We start from the raw sequence: 11,751 nt of genomic DNA on the forward strand, positions 1-11,751 counted from the left end.
CCCAAACTTTAGAAATTGTTCATTTATTTTATGTTTTTCTGGTTTAATCACTATAAGATTTTTTTCTAGATCCTACATTAAAATTTATATTTTGACCTCACTATTCGGGGAACAGACACAGTCTTAATAGAATGGACAGTGCAAGTACTTCTAACATTTAAGTGGGTAGAACAAAAGCCATCATAGCAGTTATTTGAGAATTGACTTACTAGTCATATGGAGCGTTGAGTCCTGGAGATGTTGTCCGACAGGAGTTCTGCTCCGACTCTGCTGGGGTGCAGGCCATCAGCGCGAAAAAGCCTAGGATGCTCCCAGAAAAGATTCCACTTATTAACAAAGAGCAGTTTCTGTTCTTTACACCATGATAATAACCATTCATTTAGAGCAAAAAGTCTACTGAACCTTTCGTGTCCTCGTCGATACATGGGCAGTGGTCCTGACATGATGATCATCGCCGCGGGCATCGTGCTGCGAACCGTCTCGATCAGGCTCCTGAAGTCCCTCTTCAGCGTCTCCGTCTGCCGCTGCGTGGTGTCGTTAACCCCGGCGTGAAGCACGACCGATCTGGGGCTCTAATCGACCTTCAGGATCGCGGGTATCTGCGCAGAAACATCGAGAACACGAGCACCAGGAAAACAGTGAGTGTGCACTTTACCTTCGGCTAACGTAGCACGGACGTGTCGGATGATGGAGTCTCCGACGATCACAGCGTCGCGTTCCGTCTCGCGGAGGGGAGAGAAGCGGTTCCGTGTGGAGATCTCGAAGACCGGAGGGGGAGAAGTCGTCGCCCGGGGCCTGGCTCGCATCCTCCGCTGCGGATGCACCCAGGGTCCGTGGTGTCCTGGCGCCGGAGTGAAGGACATCTGGGCAGATTGTGTCCTGGGTGCACCGGGCCTGTGCAGAGAAACACACGAGGTGGAGGTGGTGGGACTGTTAGCAGCGCGCTGTATACTTACCCTGGACTTGTGAGCGTCAGCCCGGGAGGTTTCCAGCGCGGCTCTCCGCTCTCTCAGCTGGGACTGCCTCTGCTCCAGGACCCGAATCTGCTTCTCCACGGCCTCCAGCTGTGTCATCACCTGCACTCAAAAGGTAGACATACATCTGCCATTAAAGCAAGTAACAGTGAGTAAAGCAATGGTAATGTGTGAATAGAGTATTAGCAATGCACACAGGTTTAGCGACAACCATGCTGGCGATGCTAAAGGCTATAAGCTACTAACGGGTTTGGGAAATCAAAATAAAACTAGTGATAACAAGGTGCTCTGATTGTTTTTGTTGTAGAATACGATAGAGGATATATTCACATGTTATAGAAACGAAAATGGTGAATTAAATAGATTTTAATAATAAAAAATAGAAGATAAAGAAATAACGGCAGCAACGTGTGCCTCTAGTTTGACAGGCTACAGAAAGAAAGGCCAAGTTAAGCCGCAGTTACATTGGGAGTAATATGAATAGGTATTGTACCACCATCAGTAATTGCATATAGATTACCTTGAGGACAGCTTGATATTCTTTGAGATGGTTTGTGGTTCAGGTATAATGTAGGATTTGAATGCAGAGGATGACCGTCTTCCCAGTAGCTTGATATATGATGTTTGAACAAGTTCAACAGCAGTAGTGGCCGGTGTATAGAAGTGGTGACAGACCACAGCTTCTAAAGGTGACTAAACAGAGTTGAACCAGCCGCAGAGAGAAAGGCCCCCAATAGGCCATGAGAGAAAGGCTACAAGAGGCCGTAGAGATTAAAGCCACTAAGGCCGTGACGGAAGGCCGCGAGAGGCGGTGAAAGAGTAGATGTGATGAATAGGTGTGACACCACCAGTATTTGCTTAATTTACCTTAAACTTACAGCATTACATTTTAGCAAAATGCATACATATTACAAGCGAATGACTGTATGAGCTATCTAATGACAGACCACATTATGCCATTTAACACAAAGACAGCATAGTTCATGTAATGAGAAAAACCATCACAGGCCAATTTTGCGAAGGACAATAATAGACAGTTACGTAAACAATAATAGTCACTTACCTAAAGGTAACAATAGGCCAAAATGAGCAAAGCCGCTATAGGGTAAGTAATGTGAAGCCTCGTTAGGCCATGTAAAGTGAAGGCCCGACGGGCTGCAATTACATTGATAGCCTGCGTACGTTTCTATAAACCATGTGATGTGAAAGCCTCATGTGTAGATGACCACGATAGGCCATTGAAATGGTTTAGAGTCTAATCTTGACGGAAATCCGATGAGGACGATCATGTACATAGCAATTTGATGGCGGATTACGGGAATTCTAAACCACTGCATTGAGTAAGAGAGGCCATTAGTTTAGGTTAAATGATGGAGGTAGTATTAGGGTTCTAACAGCGATTTAAGAGCATGTACACCGATAAATAAACATTTAGGCTAGACTCATGCACACACTTGATAGAACTCCATCTAACTACCAGAACCCACAGAGGAAACTTATTCCCCCCCAAAAATAAAAAATGAGCCAGATCAGCATGACCATAAAAAGAAGAGATACTCAATGTTGAGTGAAGTCCCTGAAAGGCTGTGATATGTGAAGGCCACGACAGGCCGAACTTCATAAACCGAAATGGAAAAACTTACCTGATGACCACCATAGCAGGGTTATGTAAAGTGCCACAACAGTCTGTGTAATGTGAAGGCTGCAACAGCCGAGTAAGACCGAAGTCAATAGGTATGAGCAAACAGAATGAACCAATGCCAGTAGATGCAAAAATAAACAAGCCTTGATTATAACTTAAAGTCTGCATGAAATCCAAATTGACTTTACTAGCACACATTACTAGTCTTGATGTAAACAATTAATCAGATGGTTTGTCCTCGTAATCTTTAATCAAAATCTGAACATTTACTTCCGCTCTGGAATGGCATTCCTTTTCTGATGACATCAGTTTGACTGCTTGGGCAGAATATCCATAAACACACCCCTCCAGCCGTTAGTTTGCTATGAGTGAGAGACAGAGACCAGGAGCGCAAACAAAACCATGACCTCTATTCAATATCCCGTTTCAGCTGGAAATACGTCACTACACTGAAATAAAGTCGGCAGCAACTTCCGGTTCAAGTGGACTTTAAAGATGCCTGCGGAGCATTGAGCCGAATCTTACCTAGAACTCAAATGGAATAGGACCACGTATACATAAGCTTGATAGAGCCTCTGTTCATAATAGCGCCAGTCCAAAGAGTGACCTGTGTAAAGATGAGGTGAGAGCCACAGTTCTCTGCATCTGCAGCCATGAAATCTAAATGATTGCATTGTAATGAAATGCCAAGGTTAGTAAAATTATCAAATAAGGTAATTAAGTTTTATGCAGAAAGCATAAAAACACAAGCATAAATATCGGAACTGTAAAACAGAGCTATTCTCTGGCTTACCTCCCACAAAAGCTTGATAGACTCCATTTAACCATGGGAACCTGACGAGTGAACCTTCAAAGAAACCAGATCGCATGAGATACAAGTTAAAGAAATATTAGTAATGTATGGAACTAGGACAAGGATAGAAAAATAAATCTTGATACATTACCCTTGCAGAAAGATAAGAACGCTTTACATTTTAACAACGATGCCTTACTAGCCAACTAAACTTCAATAGCTATTGAACCCTGTAAAAGCATAAAGGAAGTCCTTACACAACGATTTTTGCAGAACTAAGGCAGGTGTTATGAGTGAGCATACACTGTCCAGGACATTAAAGTCACGGCCCACGGGGCACAAACTAAATTAACAGATTAGTAGTAATTATAACCTCCAGGTCCACAACAATGATAAAGTTTAGGAGGAAATCCGGAGAGGAAGTCATCTATAAATAGGTAGTACATAAAAACATCAGACTATAGAAAGGCCTTGACAAGTGAAGGTTCCAAGATAGAATACTTTAATGCTCACCACACAGAAAGAGCGCCAGCTAGTTATTTAATAGAGCAGACTAATGCCACATAGCTAATCTAGAGCTAATCGCCTTAAATATGTCCTGAGAATAGTGAAAATATAACAGATTAGATGAAAGTATGATGAAATGCTTAGTTAGTCAAAATATTGTGTATTGGGAAAACTTTAGTGTTTGAGTATAGCAAGAAAACGTGTCCATTTGCATTCATGCTCTTATTCAGAGGATGCTCGTGCAGAAATAGACAGCAAGGACCTCTTTGCAGAAGTGGTCTACGCAACAAGAGACTTAAGTTGTAATACTTACCCCATTCCAGCACAAGGCATTCAAGAATGGTTGTAGATAGACGGAAATGAAACAATGACTGAATAAACAAAGACAAAAGCATATGATTAAGACAACAAATACCTTACAGTGTGCTAGACATAGCATATTTTACAGAAAGGAATAGTGCAAGCAACAATCTTTATCAGTATAAAGATTGTAAGCCTTTAATAACGAGCCTCATTACAAAAGTTGTTCCAAACATTGGATGTATTAGTTTGATCAACATCTTAATTATGCATTGCTAGTCTGCCAGATAAACAAACGATCACGCAACACCAAGCGCTTTATCTTAAACGTGTGAGTAAATAACCTTGCAGAGAATAAAATGTATGCCCAAGCAACACAAGTGCATAAAACAAAAATTATAGCCTACTTATAATGGTGTAGGCTGATGAAGTGATAAAGACGAGATGCCGAAGGAAACTGTCAGCCTTGCTTTCGTCTGCAGGCCCAGAGAGACTTCATGCGTGCAGGTTCACCTGAGCGTACAGATTCATTTTGTTGATTGAGACCCAAGCAGCGCTGACGCGACAGCTCGGAACGTCCCTGTTTTTTTTCCTCGGAATTGGGTTATTTTAACACTGTTACTGCAGGTTGCTTTTCATGTCCGCGGGTTGAAGCGACCCCAATAATGTGATATTTAGCGCCGGAAACGTGAATTTTACCGGGAAACCTCTCTCGAAATGGGATTGGGCTAGTTTTGAGTAGCAATAGGTGGATTTGAGAAAACCTGGCAACCCTGGAAAGCACTCGCAACTCCCCCAATGTTTCACAACCTCTGCCGAAAAAACTCAGAAGCCTGTGTATCATCCAACACTACCAAACGACCGCAAACGTCCACCAGAGCGACACCAGAGCAATGCCAACGATCTAGTGTGCATCTTGAGAGGAATGTCAAACTCGCAATAGTTTGCAGGAGACAATCTTATTTATATGCAAGTAACCCATGGAAAATCAGGCAATAAGTCAAGGGACAGTTTGAGCAAGAACCGTCACGGCAGTATCTGCAAACACAATGAAGGGTGATTAGAGGGCTTTTATATTCTTCGTGTTGAGTGCCGATTGGCTAGATCTAATTGTAATACGTGACGTGGCATTAAGTCTTCCTAGTAGAACTTGCGCCGACGCTTCCATTTCTTGATGATCCGGTTATTGGTTCTTTCAAATGCAATATTCTTTGCAGCAATTTCCTTGCATTTTGATGCAAAGTGATAATAGCTGCATGTGTTTCTTTGGAAGTAACCATCGCTAACAAGAACTTGGAAGCCCTAATTCCCTCCTCCCACATTTAACAACAATCATTCTCCTACAACAAACTAATTATTATAATATAAATTAACCTGACTAGTACTCATTCACACTTTCACATGTGCTGCTGATATGATTAGTCAATGAATGTTAGCTGGTCATTTTGTGTCAGGTTCAAAAAACAGTAAAAATATATATATATATTTTTTTTTGTGAAAAGTAAAAAAAATTTGGACAATCTCATAAACATACAGAGCTGCTTCAGAATTAATGATTTATTAATCTTCTGCCCTCATAAAACCTCTCAAGGCCGATTTCATCATGGCCAAACCCATTTAACCAATAATCCTGATGATCACATTTTCATTTCTATATATAATCATACGATGCTTCATTTCTGGCAAATGATGACAGAAGTGTTTTTGTGTGTTTGTGTGCATGTGTGTGTGTGTGTGTGTGTGTGTGTATGTGTGTGTGATACACACTATGTCATGGCTATGGCTTTAGAGCGGAGCTCAAGGCTTGTGGTTTTGGTGTGTTTGGCTCTCAGAAGTGTAGTGTGTGTATGAGAGTGTGAGTGTGTGTGTGTGTGTGTGTGTGCGTGTGTGTGTGAGCATGAGTGTGAGTATGTGAGCGTTTGTGTGTCAGCGTGTGTGAGAGTGTGTCTATGTGTGTGTGTGAGCATGAGTGTGAGTATGTGAGCATGTGTGTGTGAGCGTGTGTTAGAGTGTGTGTATGTGTGTGTGAGCATGTGTGCGTGAGTGAGAGTGTGTGTATGTGTGTGTGTGCGTGTGTGTGAGTGTTTGTGTGTGAGCGTGTGAGAGTGTGTATGTGTGTGTGAGCGTGTGCGTGAGTGTGTGTGAGTATGTGCGTGAGTGAGTGTGTGAGTTTGTGTGTGAGCATGTGTGTGAGTGTGTGTGTGTGTGTGAGCGTGTGTGTGTGTGTGTGTGTGAGCGTGTGTGTGAGAGCGTGTGTGTGTGTGAGCATGTGTGAGAGTGTGTGTATGTGTGTGTGAGTGTGTGTGCGTGTGTGAGAGTGTGTGTATGTGTGTGTGAGCGTGTGAGAGTGTGTGTATGTGTGTGTGAGCGTGTGTGTGTGTGTGATATTCAGTGATTGTCAGTCTGCATTATTGAGAGTGTGAGCGTGTGCGTGAGTGTGTGTGTGTGTGTGTGTGTGAGTATGTGCGTGAGTGAGTGTGTGAGTGTGAGCGTTTGTGTGTGTGTGTGTGGGTGTGTGTGTGTGTTTGTGTGTGAGCGTGTGTGTGTGTGTGAGCGTATGTGTGAGAGCGTGTGTGTGTGTGTGTGTGTGTGAGTGGGTGTGAGTGTGAGCGTGTGTGTGAGCATGTGCGTGAGTGTGTCTGTGTGTGTGTGTTTGTGAGTGAGTGTGTATGAGTGTGTGTGTGTGTGTGTGTGTGTGTGTGTGTGTGTGTGTCTGATACACACGTCTGTCTCTTCGCCATGGCTTTAGAGCGGAGCTCAAGGCTTGTGGTTTTGGTGTGTACGGCTCTCAGAAGCTTGGTGTGTGTGTTTGTGTGTGTGTGTGGTCACATGATGGCAGTGTGTGTTTATGGTAAACAGGGGAAAACTGAGCTGAATTGTGTTTCCATGTTAGTGTGCAAGCCGAGCAGCCCTTCTGCAAACTTGCACAGATCTAAACCACAGTCTTGACATGCATCACTGCCAGCTCACTGGACACGCTTCACACAGAAATCACCATAAAACATCTGCATACAGCGTTCAACTGTAGAGTGACCCTAACGCATCTTCAGTGTGAGACTATAAATAACACATTTATATTAGGCTTCTCACACTGATGGCCACACACTGAAATGACCAGAAATCAGAGCATTATTGCTTCCCCCCGAAAAACTATACAATGATCAGTTCTTAAAATAACGTTTTTTTTTAGTGTGAAGAATTTTTTGTTAAAATGTCTTTTTCCACAATATTTTATTATCATGAAAGTGAACTAATGATATTTTATATTCCTAAACCCTCACCAAATCCTGTTAGGTTTTACTATCAATCTCATAATCAAACTTCATAATATTGGGAATGTATGTGAAACTACACTGCATCTCGTTTATCTTCAAAAATATTTAATATCAAATAAAAAAAGAACATAATTTAATATAAATCAGGCTTTACAAAAGCATCTAAAAACAGCATGTCCAGTATTTACAATGTATAAAGAAAACTGTACAAACAAACCTTAAATATGCTTTTGTGTGAAGAGATGCTCATGGTTTAATGTTCAATAAGAGAATGAGAGTGTAATATTTACAGTGATGTTCCTCATATTGCTTTTATCTGTGAAGGGTTTGTGTATTTTGCAGTATCAGAAATTATTGATATACAGTATATTGTCATATATAAGGCCACTCTGCAGTTCAGTGCAGCAAACTGCATATTTGTTTGAAGTCTTTGCATGCATTCAGATCTGATTCTGATACTGGCTGATGAACTGATATCTGAGTCTTTGTCGTTCTGAGTATTTGTGCAAATGTAACTATGACTGACTCATGTAAAGGACCGAATGTTGAAATGCTGAAAAACACCTACACAAAGACCTCTTTCTGCTCACGACAGCTCGATTTCAGGTCCATATAGCAAAACGACTGTCGTGTGTGAGACAGTTTCTCTTTCAGGCTGCGTGAGGGTTTGTGACTGGGACGAGCCTTTAATTAGGTTCAGTCCAGAGCCTGAAATGTGCTCGGGCTTTCCGTGTCCTCAAGATGAGCGTTTATGCGATGACGGACAGCTTGAGTTTGGGGTAGATGGATTTGACAGGTAAGGTGGTGGCATTGCCTGATGAGATGGTCGTCTCCAGTCCCTGGCGGTTCGCGTCTGTCTTCGTGAAGCTGATCCGGATGCCGATGTTCCTCACGCGGCCGTCTTTGGTCACCAGGCAGCGGCGGCAGAGCAGCTTCAGAATAGCCCGCCGCATGTCTCTGCTCGTCAGCGTGTAAATGATGGGGTTAATGAGGGAATTAAACATGGCCATGCCCAGGAAGTAATCAGCCTTGAAGAGAACAGGACACGTCTTCACGGGACACACGAAGTCCATCAGCAGGAGCACGAACAGCGGCATCCAGCACAGGATGAACACTCCCACCACGATGGTGACGGTCTTCAGCAGCGCCATGTACTTCCGCGAGCGATGGCCGTAGGGTTTGCGCTGAACGCAGCTCGGGTTCTGCGTGTTGGACTTGACGAAGTGAAAGATGCGTCCGTACAGAAGGACGATAGCCAGCAGGACGGCCAGGAACACAAACACGCAGAAGAAGATGTAGCTCTTGGCGTAGAGCGGCAGGACGGTGGAGCACCACTTCAGATGATGCAGACAGTTCCAGCCCATAATGGGCAGAGCGCCTAGCAACAGTGACAGAGCCCAGCTGGCGGCGATCAGCGTGAACATGCGGTTGCGTTTGGCGCGGTGGTAGGGCTTGGTGTTGAGCATGGTGAAGTAGCGCTCGATGGCGATGGCCAGCAGACTGACGACGGACGCCGAGAGCGTGATGAAGACTCCACCCTCCCTCAGGAACCACAGCAGCGGCGTCAGCTTCAGCGTGTTCGGACCCGACAGCATGATGTTCAGCATGTAGGTGAATCCGGCCAGCAGGTCCGACAGCGTCAGGTTGCCCAGCAGGTAGTACATGGGCATTTGGAACTTCTTGTTCTTCCAGATGGCCATGAGGACGATCAAGTTCTCCACGACAATGAAGAAGCAGATGAAGAGGAAGACGATGGATTCTGGTTTCAGTCCTTCTTTGTACCGGTCCCGATCCATTTTGCCAGTGTAGTTATAGTGCAGCTGAAGGATTTCATTGCAGTGATAGCCCTGGTAGGTGCTCATGAGACCGGACATGGACACGTTGATTATCCCTGCGCAGGTCACAGCACCACCCTCCATAGTTCACCAGCAAACTGCTTCCTCGTAGTCTTCCTCAGTGATGAGACGCTGTTGAGTTCAGCTCATCGTACCAGAAAACATGGGTGTCACAAAACTGAACAAGAGTTGTTTTGTAAAGGCTGATTGTTGAGCGTGCTTCGTTTGGGTCCATCACTTCAGTCCTGAAAACACAAGAACATCTCCAGGTCATCAAACCAACCAAACACTGCACAGCACACTTTCACTTTCTGCTGCATGTGTGGACATCTGAAGTTTCACTTTGACTAGCAGTCAGTGTGTTTTCATTCCACATATTTTAAAAAGATATGTTTACCCCAAAATTAATATTTGCTGGTAGTGTACCAACTCTTGGGCCATGACTTTCTCTCTTCAGTACAGTACAGATTTTAGCTTAAACCGTGGTTCTTGATGATTCAGAAAATGCAAGTGAGTGGCTACCAACACTCAAAAACAAAAAGCTTATCGAGCAACACAAAATGAATCCCCGAGGTCTTATGAAGTGAAACGATCAGTCTGTGCAAGAAACCGAACACATGGATTAAAGGTAATAATGTTGTAAATAATGTTCAGTTTCTTGCACAGACCTCAGTATATTACCTGGAGCCACAGGTATTCATTTTGTGTTGCTCCATATGCTTTTTTGACAATCAAAGTGTTTTATGAATCACCAAGGGCCACGATTTCAGCTAAAATTCTCCTTTACTGTTTAACTGAAGAAAAAAGCTTGTCTGCATCTTAGATGGCCTGAGGGTGCGTACATTACCAGCACAATGTCATTTTGTGATGTCTGAGTAACATAACACTCGGTCAGCAGCTACTGTTTTTAGTGAAATTAATTTGGGCCCGTCTGATTCATTTCATGAGCAGAAATCTTTAGTCTTTTATAGTTTGATGTGGAGCCAAAGAATTCTGGGGTTCCATCCAGACACACGTTATCATGTTACTTTAGAGGACTGTGTATGTCGAAGATTGATGCCTGTTTGCAGCAGGAAAACAACACTAAAGCAGCTCGACTGATCGTAAGTTCTGCCATGAAATGAAAACGCTTTTGCAAATTCTGTAGATTTACATTTGTACAATGATACCCAACAGATGCATTCAATTAGAGACAATCAGTTCATTGAAATACACGTAGCATTTTACAATAGTCTCAACAGTCAACATTAGTTAATGCATTAACTTAATACTAACACTAACCCTCACTAACAATGATCAAGACACATATTACAGTATTTATTAATCTTTGTTAATGTTAGTTAATAAAATACAACTGCTGATTGTTAGTTCATTTTAGTTCAGTTCCATAAAAATGATATTAACAGATATAACTTTTGATTTTGATTATGTATTAGTAAATGTTGAAATTAGCATGAACTAAGATTAATAAATGCTTTAGAAGTATTTTCATTGTTGGTTCATGTTAACTAATAACTAAAGTTAAATGGAGCATTATTGACCTTTGATCACAAAGTTAAGAAAGTTCATAAACAGACACTAAAATCAGACAAATACTACTAGTTTGTATTTATGTGATTTGTTATTCTCTGTCTGTGTGTTTAATTTTCTGTACATATAGAGTTCTGCTGTGTTCTAAATGGGTCTTTGGTTCTTAGTTAAACCTTGACCAGAGACACATGCTGGAATTACAGTTAGCTATGCAGCAGTGTTATTCTGTGTCGTCTCTGTCTAATAAAACAATAAAATTAAACCTTCAACGCAAACTGGAATGAGTAATTACAAAAGCAAACACACACACATGTATCTCCTCTACAGAATCTGAGCCTGAAGAGATCCTGTGACCCTCATTATTCAGAATAATTTAACATGAGTAATTATGTTTCAGAAGGGTTAGAAATCTCTTACCGTTTCTAGTTTTGTGTGTCAGTGCAGCTTCTGTTGTGGCATGAAAACTTCAGTGGAAGACACAAGCACGACTCAACATGAAACTACAGACGAGCTGCATGCGAATGGAGGCGTGCAATTATACAGAACACTCTCTCTCTCTCACTCGTTCACTCAGTCCTCTCTCTCTCTCTCTCTCACTCGTTCACTCAGTCCTCCCTCTCTCTCTCTCACTCTCTCTCTCTCTCACTCGTTCACTCAGTCCTCTCTCTCTCTCTCTCTCTCTCTCTCACTCGTTCACTCAGTCCTCCCTCTCTCTCTCTCTCTCTCTCAAGATTCAAGATTCAAGTAGCTTTATTGGCATGGTAAAAAAGTATCTTTACACTGCCAAAGCATGGAAACATTTAAATAAACATTTAACACAAATATACATAAGAACAGAAGTATATAGCATATAGAGTCTATATATATCTGTATACAGTAAAGCAAAAGTACTAAT

General features: G+C 42.5%; 1 protein-coding gene across 1 annotated transcript; it reads right to left on the minus strand.

Annotated features, from left to right (window-relative positions):
* Positions 1-7,719: 7,719 nt before the first annotated feature.
* LOC109113587 (sphingosine 1-phosphate receptor 1-like) lies at positions 7,720-11,444 on the minus strand. The gene is made up of 2 exons (XM_042757662.1): positions 11,274-11,444; positions 7,720-9,571 (listed from the first exon to the last, which is right to left on the minus strand). Exon 2 carries the CDS (start codon positions 9,408-9,410, stop codon positions 8,241-8,243), a length of 1,170 nt encoding a protein of 389 aa, XP_042613596.1. The 5' UTR covers positions 9,411-9,571; positions 11,274-11,444; the 3' UTR covers positions 7,720-8,240.
* Positions 11,445-11,751: the final 307 nt, after the last annotated feature.

Source organism: Cyprinus carpio, chromosome A6 (assembly GCF_018340385.1).
Source record: "Cyprinus carpio isolate SPL01 chromosome A6, ASM1834038v1, whole genome shotgun sequence".
In the NCBI taxonomy this organism is placed as follows: domain Eukaryota; kingdom Metazoa; phylum Chordata; class Actinopteri; order Cypriniformes; family Cyprinidae; genus Cyprinus; species Cyprinus carpio.